The sequence below is a fragment of the Cucurbitaria berberidis genome (assembly GCF_010015615.1).
Source record: "Cucurbitaria berberidis CBS 394.84 unplaced genomic scaffold K460scaffold_4, whole genome shotgun sequence".
In the NCBI taxonomy this organism is placed as follows: Eukaryota; Fungi; Ascomycota; class Dothideomycetes; order Pleosporales; family Cucurbitariaceae; genus Cucurbitaria; species Cucurbitaria berberidis.
In genome coordinates, this window is record NW_024468938.1 from 2340749 (window position 1) to 2355231 (window position 14483).

The following is a 14483-nucleotide window of genomic DNA, read 5'->3' on the forward strand; positions in this document are numbered from 1 at the left end:
TCTGGTTGGTCTTGGTTTGGCAGACGGCATACCTATCGGGAAATTGAATTCCTCATCGGCATAAACGGTCGGCATGATAAGACAAAGTGGAGGATGCCGACCTGGGCGAACCGCTACGCCAGCAGTGCCTAAAATCACGAAATAGTCTTGGAAAGCATGTGGGTACGTATAATCTGCATGGAATCCCACAAGTTCGTGTTAGATTCCGAGGGTTTGGTTCAGATCCAACATCATGGCTACTTTCGAAGAGAAGGGTGTTCTTGAACCTGGGACGCAGAGCGATGTCAGCGATGCATTTGATCTTGAAAAAGACGCTTCAGCACTGCGGGCAAGAAGAAAGTAGGTCAATTGAAAAAGAACCGAATATAGCCACTGACCAACCTAGGGTCGACACTACTGTGCTTCCGCTTCTGTTCCTAGGCCTTCTCGTCTTCCAGCTGGATCGCATGAACCTCGCCAGTGCGCTGACAGATGGCTTCGCGAAGGATATTGGCGTAAATCAGAATACCATAAATTTGGGCAATCAGTTGATGTTCCTCGGTATTGTGGTTTTGGAGATCCCGTCAAACATCATCCTGCAGCGAGTACGTGCCCATTTACAGTTCATTACTCCAAGACCAAACACTAAATAATGATGGTAGATCGGACCGCGGAAATGGATATCCGCTCAGGTCTTCATCTTTGGACTTGTCGCAACTTTGCAGGTTTTTGTCAAGAACAAGACCGGCTTCTTAGTCTCGAGGACTTTCTTGGGACTGTGTGAAGCTGGATACATTCCAGGTGGCATCTACACGCTTTCAACTTGGTACACGAAAAGAGAGCTTGCGAAACGCGTTTCTGTGTTCTTTTTCGGCATGTTCGGAGGAAACGCGATAAGTCCATTACTTGCAAGTGGTATCTTGAAGCTCCGCGGCCACGGTGGGATGAAGGGGTGGCAGTGGTTGTTCCTCCGTATGTCGTCCCCTAGACCCAGACTTAGTCTCAAACTAACATGGCGTAGTGGAAGGCATCTTTACCATATGTGTCTCAGTTACACTGTTGTTCCTCCTACCAGGCTCCCCCGACCACCCTCGCCCACTGCTATCCCCTGGGCTGATCCGCTTCAAAGATCCAGACCGCGAGGCACTGCAGTTGAGACTCCAAGCAGATGACGACTCGCGTACACCCGGAACCCAAGGCTTGCATATCCCGCTCGCACTCGTCTGGAAAACAGTCAAGCACTACCGCCGTTGGCCGCACTTCATCTCCACATTCGCTGTATTCTCGACATGGTCGTCCCTAACGACTTACACGCCGTCCATAATCATGGCTCTTGGATTCAAGAGAATCGAAGCCAACGCACTAGCCTGCGTAGGTGGCTTTCTCGCCCTCGGCGTAGTTTTCTTCTTCGGCTGGCTATCGGACAAGACCAACAAGCGAGGCCTCTCTGTCATCATCGCCCAGTCCCTATACCTAATCATCCTCATTATCACGCGCGCCGTACACCCACATGTGGGCAAGTGGTCGCGCTGGGGTCTTTGGACCACAGTCAACGCATTCGCAATTGGCTACCACCCCGTCCACAACTCCTGGGTTCAGCTCAATTGCAAAGACCCCCGGGAGCGGAGCATCAGCATTGCCATGTGGGTCATGAGTGCTATAAGTGGGTTGATGGCCGGCACGCAGTACTACAGAGCTGATGACCTGCCTTTTTACCGCAAAGGGTTGAGGACTCAAACTATAATGGTAGCTGTGGGTATGGTGTTTGCCGGTATTCAAGTGGGCGTGTATATTCTGTATAACAAAAAAGCCGTGCGAAGATGGAGCCGTGATGGTGGTGAGAAGCCGTGGTTGTACACACCATAAGAAAGACACACACGTTTATAGATGTCTCTGTGGAACGAATCACGTACATAATAGTTGGAGGAGACATAAAACCAGCAGATCTAGTTCTGAATCTACATTACTAGGTACGAATTGGAGGTGATATTCTCCAAGATCTTTCGATACCAACGGTTTATCGTCGTGACGACTATGATGGGTGATGAGAATAATTCAGTAGAGATAAAATTGCCGGGTATATCATATAATATAAATGCTAAATCCAATCGAGTGGCGTTTCCAAACTCCTAGTCCCAGACACCTAAACCCAACACAATACCGTTGTTTCAGTCTTTAACAGTACCTTTGCACAGACACAAGTAATCGCCCTCAAGTCTTGAAAGGACTCGTGGCAATTTCGCCAAAAACACCAACGACATAACACACTGCCGCAGCCCAAATCGCTGTCTTGGCCACACCACCAGCGCCACCCCTCTTTCTGCCTTTCGTCTCCTTGTTATCTTGCGAAAATCCGTGGTGCGAGTTTTCTTTACTACTGCGGAGTTTGCTGGCCGCCTCCCTTCTATCCTCAAACTCTTTTTCCAGTTGTTCTTGGCTTTCTTCAGGGCCTACGTAGCCTGTCGGCGAAAGACGAGCGGTGCCGTCTATCGGATTGACTTGTGTTTTCCCGAACTCCAGGCTGTCGGAGACGGTGGGAGATGAGGATGGACTTCCGACCGTCTCGAATGCACGTGTTGATGAAGAGTCATCTAGTGCGTCTCGGAGGACTAGCATGTGTTTATTTGCACTTACGACCTCTAGGCCGTCTGTTATGAAAGGGACAAACTTTGTTGGAGCATCTAAAGTGGCGAATGCTTGGTGAAGCGGCACAGCGCGAGATGTATCGCGCGGTGGGCTAGTAGTTGATGTTGTTATAGATAGATTGTCTGACAGTGGGTCGTGGATGAGAATAGTATAGTGTGTTGGGAGGTCTTCCGTTGACGGAAATGATGAAAGAGAGGAAGAGGTGGTGTCAGCTGGTGCATCACCGGCTGGCTGAGAAAATGAGGGGTTGATTTCAGCAGTGGTAGCGCCTGTGGTTGGGGGCGATGTACTGTCCGTCGCACTGGTTTGAAGTGTTTCGAATTCAACCGCTGGAATCTCTGGCGTGACTGAAGCGGGGTGCTCTAATGAGCCTTTAGGCGCGATAGCGGCCGATTCCGGGATCTCCGTGGATTTCTCTCGTGTCTCTAGACTGTTGATGGCATTGGGATGATGAATTGAGGCAGGATCTTCCTTTAACATCTCAAAAGTCTTCATGTTCTTCTCTTGTCCTTTCTTCACCTCTTCAGCCCCGTCGCTGAGTTGAATGTGCTCTACTGTGATCGGGCCGTAAGTATCTTCATACACTTGCCTGATCTCCGCGACAAGTTTTGCATCGTTGAGTTCCTTCTTTGCGTCTTTGTTTCCTTTCGCCGCCTCGACACTCTCGGGGGTTTCCTTGCCTAGACTCTCCAAGACAGGTCCGAAAGGTCTAAACAGACTGTGAGCTAGGGGGCTTTGCTCATCGAATACTTTCTTAGGGGCGAGCTTCGGCGTTCGGGCATAACCATCATCTGAAAGTCCTCGCATTGCCAACTTTTGTGCTTCGACTTCGTTCGCAAGACGCTCGTCGGCAGCGACATTAGCACGAATCGTGGCTTTGTCGGGTTGGCTTATGATGGAACTCTCCTTCTGCTCTCTGTCTTTTGTAACCTCTGGTGAGGCCTCCACGCCATACTTCTGACCCATACCCTGTGCCTCCGGAACTGGACCATATATCAGTATAGCGCGATCTACTAGTCGTGCAAGAGCCATTTGAGTGTCTCTTAGGGTCAAAAGGCTGTTTGCAACGGCCTTATAGTGCACCAGTCTACTTTGATCTACCTCTGGATCTTCCAGACGAGCCTGGATGCTCCAGATAAGATAGCGCGTCAGCTGTGCACTCTTATGGCACGTCTTCGATGCGATGTTGAGTCGCCTCTTCAATACTACCGAAGCGCCTTTAGCCGCGTCCTTCTTCTCGAGGTCGCGAAGAGTCATGTATGCCGCATCGAGCTCACGGTCCGTGTCCTGGAACTTCAAGCGTAATGCTTGAATAGCTTTGAGCTTCTTTGGCGTTAGGGCCTGCGGTTTTCTAGTCTCTGAACGTAGTCGAAGTGCATGGATGGCCATATCAAGCATGTTTTCGTCGTCTTTTAGGCGCTTCAACAGAGGCTTCGTTGCTGGAACATCTTTCTCGAGGTCTTCTGCGACTTGTTTCATTGCGACGCGACCTTTGCGGATATGGGCTACTACTTTGTCGAAGAATAACTTTGTCTTCTTAGCGTCGGCCTCCTCTGTAGGATCTTGCCAGAAGTGATTAGAGAAGATAGCACCACCTTTTTCGAGCCAATTCTTCATGCGATCAATACTAGACTCAATGGGGACATCTCCTGTTAGAGTGTGGATGGTAGGTTCCTGTTCTGTTTGTGTTTGAATGGGCTCGGAAGATTTCTGCCCTTGTTGCATTTGGCGTTCTAGGCGGCGTACAAGTTGATCGTTGATGACTTTTGACTCGAGCATAGAGTCAATCTCTTGGTCTGTCTTGTGCGTATCTTTGAATGTTTCTTCCAACTTCTGCCGCTCTGCCCACCTCACCTCGTCGCTTGGAATTTTGCTCCTCTTGACTCCCATAGATGAGCGAATTTCAGCTGCAGTCAGGAGGTCGATGTCATCCTTTGGTAGCTGGTCGAGAATCTTTGATGTGGATCTTGGAATACCAGCGCTGTCTTTCGTCACCTCGACCACTCTAGTCGACGGTTCTTGCTGAACGGCCCAGTCTGTGTTTTTATTCGTCGTTTCGACAGGTCTGACTTCTAAAGTTTCTTCTGTGCCCTGAGTAGCAAGCCTTTCAACATCTTCTGCGATAGGTAATGTGGCTTTGCTTGTCACCTCATCACTTGTTTTTGCAATTGGCGGGGTCATTATCTTAGGACTAACCATAGGTCCACGTGATGATCGTCTTTGCAGGGCCGTCTGTCTCCACATACGACTTTCGTTCAAGCTATCTTCCAGATACGGGTCCTGGTCCTGTGCCTTTTTAGTCATGAACTCGATGGAAGAGGGCCCCCGAGCAGATGCTTCGTTGCTCGGAGGTTCGGTTTTAGCCGGTATTGTAGATCGTACTTTGGGGATTTGAGTGCTGGTGTATTTGCTCTGAGGCGGGGTGGGGAGAGGGCTGGCGTTATCTGTTTTGGATTTCTGTGTGACATCCAGTTCTGGAGCGTGTCCAACAGCCCTCACATGGGAGTGCTCTCGCGGTCTCCTCGAATCAGATGGAGATATAATACCAGTTGAATCATCGCGTTCTAGTCGCGCGGCCCTGAATGACGGTTCTGGGAAATGATATTCTTGTCTTGAATAGCTTGAGTCGGCAGAAGCGCTCTGGGCTTTCTTTGACGGTGCTGGTGAGCCCTCGTCTCTAATTGATCTTTTCCTATATTCTCTCGCTACTAATAATTAGCCTAAATACATCAACTACTTCGCGAAACCTACTATATCTGTCGTGCCTCATGTCTTTGTCCTTGTCAAGTGCATCGCCAAAACCCATCTCCCTCACCATCCACCTCGGAAAGCGCTTACTAATCCACTCCCAATCCTTCAGCCCCTTTCCACTCAGCATGTCGTTGCTCGCCCCAAATATTGCATGATATGGGTCATCCCTCAGCCTCTTTGTCCATTGTTTGTAGTGCTGCAGCTGCATCCACTCGAGACTCGACATGCCTGCTGGGCGCTTGGTACCGTCATCATCTTCATGCTTAGCGGAACTGGGAGGGGTACGGGAGAAGCATCGTGTACGGAGCGCGTGGGAGCGGAGGAGGCGCTGCGCGTAGCGATGCACTGGAGAAAGTGTCGGGTCACGGCGCCACCAGGTCATCGTGGGGATGCAGGGTGTAATGGAACGTAAGGCAGTGATTAGAACTTGGGCTGGACACTGATGGTCAGTATTCGACGAGAAGCAAGATTGGACTGTACAATACCGTCACTCGGTCAACAGCTAGGCATCAGCCAGTCGTCGAGCTTAGATAGTGGCGAGCAAGGCACAGAGTATAAAGCTTTAGAGAAGCTAGAGAAGCTCACATAAGCCTACTAGGGGCCTTCAGGACACTTAGCACGAAACACACAAGATGAGGAATATGGATAGGATAGGTGAGGCTGAATGGCAAGCATAGGGTAGTGGTCTTGCCCTATCCCCGCGGGAGCTCCGCGCGAGCTCCACGCCGCTTTGTCATGCCGCGCGGGGTACACTGTCAGCGGCCTCACCTTTGTGATTATTATACACCAAGAAATACACATCTATTATCTTCAAGATTGCAAATTTTTCTGACTTTGGCTGAAATGCCTATGAATATCAAGTTGACTTTCACGCGCAGTCGCGTCGCATCTGCTCCCCGCGGTGGCGATAAGGCGATAAGGCAACGACGCTAAGTAGCCCCACTAGAGGTATGTGGACCCTTCACTTATGTCCGTCACTCGGTTATGAGAGGGTTAGTACTTCCGCCAAACTACTACAATCGCCTTGATCCAATGGACCTTACTGAAACATTACTGGAATTTCCCTAGAGGACGACGAGACTATAACGATAGACCGAAAACTTGAGGCGATGAACATGCTGTGCACGAACTAGTGTTCTCGCCCTTCTGCTTACTGTCCTGCGCTGCTGGGAGTCGATGCCTCATACTTCCCCAGTAGACATGCTCTTGCACCGCGCCCGAGGTTTTCTCCCGCACAGCCGCCGCATCCACTGGCTTCTCATTACTCGAGATTCGGACTGAAAGCGATTTTCGGACGGACGAAGAACCTCCTAAAACCACCGATGCCCTTGCTTTCCCTCTCAGGGCTCTGCCACCATGTCCTCAAGCCGGACTCAATTTCTTAGCTCTTATGTACTTCAGTACTTGGTAAATATGCAATTACCACAGATCTGCAGGACCCTCGTTTGTCAATCAGCGAGAACAATTCATGGAATGAAGGTTGCTTCGCTTCTGGAGCCGAGGTTCTGGAGTTCCTGATGTTTGAAGACGCCAAACTCCACATAAGCTCGCTCCGTTTCTCACAACTCGTTTCTGTTTCGCAAACAGAAAGCCTAAAGGAACCTAAGACTCTTTCAAGACCGGAAAAATTATTGCAGAAAGCTATGTGATCTTCGAGCGTGGTCATGTGTTTGGCTTATGTAGGACGGGCTAGGCGCGGCTTGCAGCCACTCACAGCGACGGACTTGTGGGTCTTTCGATCCCATGACAATTTTGCGCTTCTTTGCTTCCTACTTCTCTCTTTTCTTCCACGCGAATTGTATGTAGTTTCTTTGTTGGTAATCGTATACATATTTGTAGACACCATGTCATACGGAGCTACAGACTCTACAGCGTCTGCGGGCCAATCTCAAAACGCCTCTCTACCTTCGGCGATCGGCACGGGCCGAAATGGAGAAAATAGAAGCACGCGACAAAGCCTGAAGGCTTTCTACGACAGGAATTTCGGCCTCTTCCTGGTGTTCTTGGCTCAAACTTGCGGTTCTATTGTTCGTATCCTACTACCACCAAGAAAAAAATTGTTCACGTCGCTGACATCATATCTTTAGATGAACACAGCGGCCAAATTACTAGCTAATGATCCTACCATCAAATTCCATGCTCTGCAGATTATCTTCATCCGCATGTTATCCACTACAATCCTAGGGTCCTCGTATATGTGGTATCATAAAGTCCCAGACTTTCCGTTAGGCCCGCGCGGGGTTAGGAAGTATTTGGTGCTAAGAGGGGCTGCTGGGTTTATGGGGATTTTTGGACTTTACTGTAAGTGACCACACCCAAATAGAATCGTTTTGCATGCTGTGATGAATGCTGACCATTGGATCTAGATTCGCTATCGTGGCTCAATTTCGCTGACGCTACGGTTATCACGTTCATCATACCGACTATGACGGCATTTGTATGCTTTGTCTGGCTGAGAGAACCGTTTACGATCAACGAAGCATTGGCGGGACTCATTGCTTTTACTGGAGTTCTCTTCGTCGCAAGACCGCCTTGGCTTTTCCCTGGTCCGCCACGAGACCCCATTTCTGGCCAGCCTGAGCCGCACGGGTTGGCGTTTCTAACTTCAACCATGCAAGGTGGTAAAGCCCCTACGCTCCCTATGTCTCCTCACAAAAGGACACTCGTCATTCTCATCGCTATCATGGGTACCTTTGGTGCCTCCACCGCATACGCTACTATCCGCATAATTGGCAAACGTACGCATTCGCTCATTAGCGTGAATTATTTCGCAGCCATTGCGACCATCGGCTCAACGATAATCATCACCGTCCATCCCGACCTGCACTTTGTTATGCCCAAGAGTGCAGGGCAATGGGGCCTTGTTGCAATTATCGGTGTCGCGGGGTTTTTGCTCCAGTTCCTTCTCACGGAGGGCCTTCAGAGAGAGAAGGGGGGCAGAGCGACGAATTTGACATACGTGCAGCTTGTATTTGCGTTGGTTGTTGAGCGCGTGATCTGGGGGACTACGCCGCCTGTGGAAAGTCTCATCGGCGCTCTGCTGATTATCGGCGCGGCTGTGTGGGTCAGTTTGCAGAAGAATTCAGCGGCTGCTGCGCCAAAGAAGGCAGACGTTGTGGATGAAGAAAGTAGCTTGTTGGGGACCAACGAAGAAGGAGAACGGTAGAAAACGATAATTATTTAGTCTTGTTTTCATTACGGTGATCTCCCTTTCTAGTCCATGGCCTAGCTGGAGGGCGTCGGAGCTTAGTAGATTCCCTAGCAAAGGGTTAAAGTTTATCCAGGTTGCCCCAACATATCAAAACTCTCCGCTATCCATACCGTGCTATTCCTTCTCTGAGGTGTTCAAAATCCGGTCCGAGTTAAGAGGTCAATATCGAAGACTGGTGGCACAAGGCTTCGGAGTCATGGTAGGGTTTGCTTCCCCCATACTGGATCCTCTGCGTGCAGTACTGAAATTGTCGGTGTATTCTGGTGGTCTCTTTGCCGAGTTCGCGGTCAATCAAATCTATACTCAACCACTTGCGATCGCTAATTTCGTTTACGAGACACCGTATACGATTAAGGCAATGTTAAAACACAACCAAGTTTCTTTACTTGATAATAGAAGGTGAAGGAGAGTTAGCACTGTACAGATTACTAATGTTTCAGACGAGGAATCGGGTAATTAGGAAGCAACGAAGATGGGAGCGACAGAGATATGATATTTGTCAGAGACCCAGTCTTATTTCCGGTTCAAGTATATACAAAAAAGAAGATACGATGATCTTCAGACCGGTGAAAGGCCTAAGAAAGATAGCTTGTGTCGACCCAGCTCTTGTAGTCGCTGCCCAGAACAGTCGAAATGCTAACAGCAGCCGACAACTTCTTTGCGAACTTGGCCCTAGTACCCTTTGATCCATCACCCGAGTTGGCATACTCGCCGAACTCAACGTTGCTCGTCCTCTCGTCACCGGTGTTCCAGATCCTCCATCCGGCAGCGTTGATGACATTGGTCATGCTGGTGTTCTGGAATACAACACGGGCGAACTTCTGCCATGGGCGACCGAGGTAATACACACCAGCCTTTACGCTGTTTCCGCTGGCTGCTGCAATCCGAGAGTTGTTGATGACGTAGTAAGATGGGTTGGAAGCCGATTCGCGACCGCTGGCAGTGATGTATCCCTGTGAAGCAGCCAGCACGCCGATGTTGACGTTTTCGAACCAGGCCTTGGCCTTCTGGCCAAAGATGAAGTCCGTGGCGCCCTCAATGTAAGACTTGGCGTAGACTTGTACGCCGTCTTGCGCGAGGATGGTGTCTTGGTAGCCTTTGAACTGGCAGCCGTAGTAGCCCTGCTTGCCAGCATTGGCGCTGAGAGCAAGCGCCTGCGAGCCCTGGCCACGGGTGTTGACAAGGTTGATGTTGTACACCTTCAGATTTGTGGTCCAGGCGCGTAGCGTAGCAGTCGCGTCATTGTTAGGGGAGTCAGACTGGCTCTTCCCCTGAGTGATGGTCACAGTGTTTGCGGAGAAGCTGCTCGTATCGGCTGTCTCTCCATAAATGGTAAGAGCAGACTTGAGCGCCTTGACGAAGACTTGCTCCTTGTAGGTGCCTTTGGCAATGAAGACGCATTGCGCTGCCGTGCTGGAAGCGCTGAGGGCGTCAACAGCAGATTGTACAGTCTTGTACTTCCCAGATCCACCCACGGCGAGACAGCCAGCGGGAGCAGTCGGGCGACCAGCACGGGGAACGAGCGAAGCAGGCGCAGCCACAGCCGCAGCAGCGAGCGAAAGAACAAAAGCGAGTGATGCAAGCATCTTGAAGAAATGAAGATAGTGAGTGGTAGATGAAGCGAGTGTATAGACAGATTGAAGACGCCAGGCAAGACCTATATACCTAGGTACCTACCCCATACCAAGCTTCATATAGCGCCGGCAATAGGACAATTGTCCGTCGAGATTAAGGCACTTGCTGCACGTACTTTCCATGCAGTCAAGACGGATGGACGTTTCGTTTCGGGCCGCGTCGAGGTTCTGCCATGGAAGCTATCGAAACAAGCCAAGCGAGGAGTGGCATGCCTACACCCCAGGCTGCGAAACCATGGTGGAGCTGCAGTCGAGGCCTGGTTGGTGGAATCGCGCCTCGGCCTGTGCGGGGAGCGTCGTTTCAGTATGGTGGACAACGAGATGAAGGGTGGACAATTAACAACCACTGCCCGGGCGCGTCCCGCACACATCTCATGACGCGGAACTTTTGAGATCGGATGATGCATCTCATCAATGCAGAGCTGAGGGAAACGTGATGCAAACAAACATGAGGTGAGAGAGCGTCCGTGCACGGCTACCACGTGCCCCGGAGCTTTTCTCGCGTCGCGCTAAGGACGCTCGTTACTCCACTCCGCTTTCGCTCTGGCCATCATGTCTCAACATCACGGCTACTTCCAGGCACCCCTTGATTAATTGTCTTCGACCATTACCACATCTAACCTCTTCTTGGCTCTATCTTGTTCTTTATCCACAATGGCATCTACACAAAGAGACCGAGGCGGGGATTCTTGGGAGGACAATGTCGCTAGGATCGACTTAACTCTAGAGTCATCACCAGAACCAGAACGGAGACCCCGGATGCCACTGCGACAATCGCAACTTCCAAGCTACCTCAAACGAGAGCCACGGCAATCTAGTATGGAACATATTAAAAATGAACAGGGTCAAAGCGCAGGTTCCACCCGCAATGCGCCTCACCGGCACGCGCGTCCCATCAATCCCCACCACCTTGCGCAAATCATCAATACCAGCAACTCTTCGGCTTTGAGAAAGGTACTACTCAATCTTTGCCAGCTATCACCCGCATTGTCTAGCGCAGTCGCTCGTGGCCTAGCGCTTCACTCGACCTACGCACGGGGGGTGGTTGGTACGCATGGAGTGACTCCGGGCAATCCATCGGCCCGGCCGTCTGAGGATGACGCCTACAATGCCTACGAACGAACGAAGAAGCGGATTGCCGTTAGGAACAAGGTAAATTGGTTCGATCCTGGGTTTTCCGCGTACATCCGCTAAAGATTACGTTCCAGGCCATAGAAACGGACCGCGTTGCTCGGCGAGATGCTGATCGCAACCTCCATGCTTCTCAACCAGTTCTGTTAGGCTCTGGGTCTGACATTGAGGATGCGCATGTCCCAGGAGCTTTCCCACACAGTGTTAAGCAGGCGAGCAAACCTCACACTCCTCAACGAGACATACCTCGGAGCTCAACTACAGTTAATCACTCCCCCATGCCTCTCTCTGTATCTGGGCGACTCACCAATGTCCAACGAGAGAATATTCAGAAGCCTATGATTTGCAGCCAATGCGATGAACAGTTCACAGACGACGAGGACGTTTGCATCTATCATCCGGGACGAACCATGGAGCAAGAAGGCAGCATGCCCACCTGGAGCTGCTGTAATGCACCATTCAGCGAAATTGGCTGCCAATTCGGGTCGCATGTCCACTCTGACTTAAGCAGGACCATTCCACAAGATAATAGACCACAGTCCCAGCACAAATTGTGTGCCCAATGCCACCAACCGTGGGTGGCAGAGTCTTTGGGTTGTCGTTATCATTCAGGTCGTAAAGTCAAGCGGGATGGTGGCATGGCCGTGTACAGCTGCTGCAATAAAGCTATCGACGCTGTTGGCTGCGAGTATGGATCACACGTCGACCCTGAGAAAAGGAATGACCCTCTGAGCCACAATCAGCCCAGCGCATCAGAGTCTCCTTTCCCAGCACAAAGGAAGAAGCCGAGATTTCTCTGATCTGGATTCAGTGTGACGCTATGCCTGTCAGAGACAGCAGCCACTTGGTTCTAGGCTCATCCCTTGGCACCATTCGTACAGGATTATATGCAAGGGCGAACTGCAAAACCAAGCCCTTTGAGATTTGACGCATTCTTCATAATCTGGACTCTGCACTGGGTTGGGATACAGAGGCCTCTATTATCGGGCTTCCTCTGATCTTGAATCATGTTTGCAGCTTTAGGACTATGCATACACTATTTTGTGTTAAGGTGTTCAAAAAACAGCTCAGAGTTTATCGTGCGACTTAGCAATGTGAAACTTGTAAAGCTAGGGATGCGATTTCAGCATCGTGCTCCACCTTGCATAGCACTCCAACACCTCCAAGGTGTTTCTGCAACATTTTGATCACCCTTTTTGTTAGGAATATGACGCTTAATGTTAGTAACAAGCGTTGAATGAGCGGCCCAACAACAATGTAGCAAGGGCGAACATATCCTAACATGATCCGTCTTTCCTTCGTTAAGAGTTTCAATTAGTCCTGTCTCTATTACTGCGCTTGCTGGCGACGAACATTCTCAGTTATATGTATCATTGCGATTCAGCGCCCGAGAAGATATCAACTCCACTTTCTCCAACGTCGTTCAACCCGGTCATCTATAAGGAATCAAAATGGCGCGCTTCCTTACCCTTCTCGGTCTCATCCTCGTAGCTACCACTGCGGTCTTCGCAGCTCCAATTCTCGAAGACAGCACTTTGAGTCCGCAAGCTGAACAGCTCTACTACATCCGTGTAAACGCGTGAGTGATTTGCACCTTGCTTTTTCTTCCTGAAGGCTGATCAAACGATAGACGCAAGACACCCTGGCATGGCCACTGGCTCACCACACTGCCTACATCCCAACAGCTGGGGATCGAGAACTTTACCATTCACCCTTCAACCCCACCTCTCAGGCTGCGCCCTATCCGCATGACCAACCACACCTATGCCCTTCGCAGTGGACCTATTGGCAATGATCTGTCCAGGATCCCCTACCTAGCTGCGCTGAACTCTAAGGCTGGAACACGCACCGTAAGCATGGCGATTGTCCACCTCCCTAGCCCGAAGCGTAGCTCGTTCAAGACCAACCCAGATGCGTGTCCTGAGGGGTTCGAGTGCACGGCTGATCAGTGGGTGATGGACAAAGCTGGTAAAGATGGCGTGTATTCGAACATTAGGTTTGCCGGCTTCAAGGGGAAGTGGCAGCCATTTAACGATGCGGCACCAGAAGGGTGGAGTGTTTATTGGAAGGGGAATGCTGGGTTGTATCACCCTGTTCGGTTTGATTTGGTTCCTTTTGCTAGAAGAGAGGAGGTGGAAGATGAGACGGATTGTGAAGATTGAGATTATAGGGTTAGCTAATCATAGTGCTTATGAATTCATGTGTAAGGGTTTAATGTACGATCTGGTTACATATTAAGCTTCTTGTAACTTTGAGAGGACGTACGACATCTTTGCTACGGGTTTGCAACTCGGATGTCGGAGCAGTTTCCGATACGATACATACCCTGCCAAGCTCCGCTATCGATAGCTTCCACCTTCCATGCAGTCAATCCAAGATCTACATATCGCCTACTATAGTCCCCGCAGTGATTGATTTTATCATTTACAATACTTCAAGCATTGATTGTTTGGTCTACATGACCAGGAGCTCGGGCCGTTCATGATGCGATGATGTCATGCCGAGTTCCTGACCCCTAAGACCCCACCTACTACCTTCCGTTCTCTAACTTTTCACAAGGAAGATGCGGAAGAGAGAGATGGTATTCGTGTCCTGCTGAGCATTCAACGGACCCGAAGAGCTTGGAATGCGATATACACGAAAACCGGCACCGGTAACCTGACAATGACGGGCCAGCGATCCCTCTTCTGCCATCTCAAATATCTCTCGACACAAGTCCACTTCGCCATTCTACCTGGTGGCCGTTGCGAATAGCACCAGCGTCTTCCAACTCGACGTGACATCCTGTTCCAGATCCGGTTGAAGCTACCCTCGATTTTCGACAACGAGTCATGACCATAGCGGAGTCGACACCGGTTAGCACTTATCTCTACCAGAAACTAACATCACGACGTCAACAATACCGAAAAATTGTTTGATGACAACGTTTACTCATAATCGCTACTGAATGCCATGGTCCTAGGCGGCTCTAGCATCCTCTCTGCTGCTACTGAAAGGCATCTCACCTCACTCAGATGCCTCCAGATCTATGAAATATTACGAGAGTAAATCTGATGACAAAATACCGAATACAAAATCGGAATACTCCTTACTATAGAGAGCATTTAGGCGTTACGTTAGGGTTAAATTAC

At 50.2% G+C, this 14483-nt stretch overlaps 6 protein-coding genes across 6 annotated transcripts; 4 read left to right on the plus strand and 2 right to left on the minus strand.

Moving 5' to 3' along the window:
- Positions 1–166: 166 nt before the first annotated feature.
- Positions 167–1845, plus strand: K460DRAFT_341687 (MFS general substrate transporter; the record flags this gene model as incomplete). Its single annotated transcript, XM_040931159.1, has 4 exons — positions 167–339; positions 386–584; positions 642–951; positions 1001–1845. Exons 1-4 carry the CDS (start codon positions 233–235, stop codon positions 1843–1845), a joined length of 1461 nt encoding a protein of 486 aa, XP_040786048.1. The 5' UTR covers positions 167–232.
- Positions 1846–2004: 159 nt separating this feature from the next.
- On the minus strand, positions 2005–6030 carry K460DRAFT_368389 (uncharacterized protein). Its single transcript, XM_040933766.1, has 3 exons — positions 5862–6030; positions 5377–5808; positions 2005–5330 (listed from the first exon to the last, which is right to left on the minus strand). The coding sequence occupies exons 2-3, from the start codon at positions 5756–5758 to the stop codon at positions 2191–2193; spliced, it is 3522 nt and encodes a 1173-aa protein (XP_040786049.1). The 5' UTR covers positions 5759–5808; positions 5862–6030; the 3' UTR covers positions 2005–2190.
- A 1190-nt stretch (positions 6031–7220) lies between these two features.
- On the plus strand, positions 7221–8542 carry K460DRAFT_357210 (uncharacterized protein; the record flags this gene model as incomplete). Its single annotated transcript, XM_040932017.1, has 3 exons — positions 7221–7403; positions 7464–7677; positions 7743–8542. The coding sequence occupies 3 exons, from the start codon at positions 7221–7223 to the stop codon at positions 8540–8542; spliced, it is 1197 nt and encodes a 398-aa protein (XP_040786050.1).
- A 519-nt stretch (positions 8543–9061) lies between these two features.
- K460DRAFT_368391 (carbohydrate esterase family 8 protein) lies at positions 9062–10630 on the minus strand. Its single transcript, XM_040933767.1, has one exon. It carries the CDS (start codon positions 10171–10173, stop codon positions 9163–9165), a length of 1011 nt encoding a protein of 336 aa, XP_040786051.1. The 5' UTR covers positions 10174–10630; the 3' UTR covers positions 9062–9162.
- Positions 10631–10875: 245 nt separating this feature from the next.
- Positions 10876–12152, plus strand: K460DRAFT_357212 (uncharacterized protein; the record flags this gene model as incomplete). Its single annotated transcript, XM_040932018.1, has 2 exons — positions 10876–11373; positions 11430–12152. 2 exons carry the CDS (start codon positions 10876–10878, stop codon positions 12150–12152), a joined length of 1221 nt encoding a protein of 406 aa, XP_040786052.1.
- Positions 12153–12803: 651 nt separating this feature from the next.
- Positions 12804–13514, plus strand: K460DRAFT_357213 (uncharacterized protein; the record flags this gene model as incomplete). Its single annotated transcript, XM_040932019.1, has 2 exons — positions 12804–12931; positions 12983–13514. The coding sequence occupies 2 exons, from the start codon at positions 12804–12806 to the stop codon at positions 13512–13514; spliced, it is 660 nt and encodes a 219-aa protein (XP_040786053.1).
- Between the last annotated feature and the right edge of the window lie 969 nt (positions 13515–14483).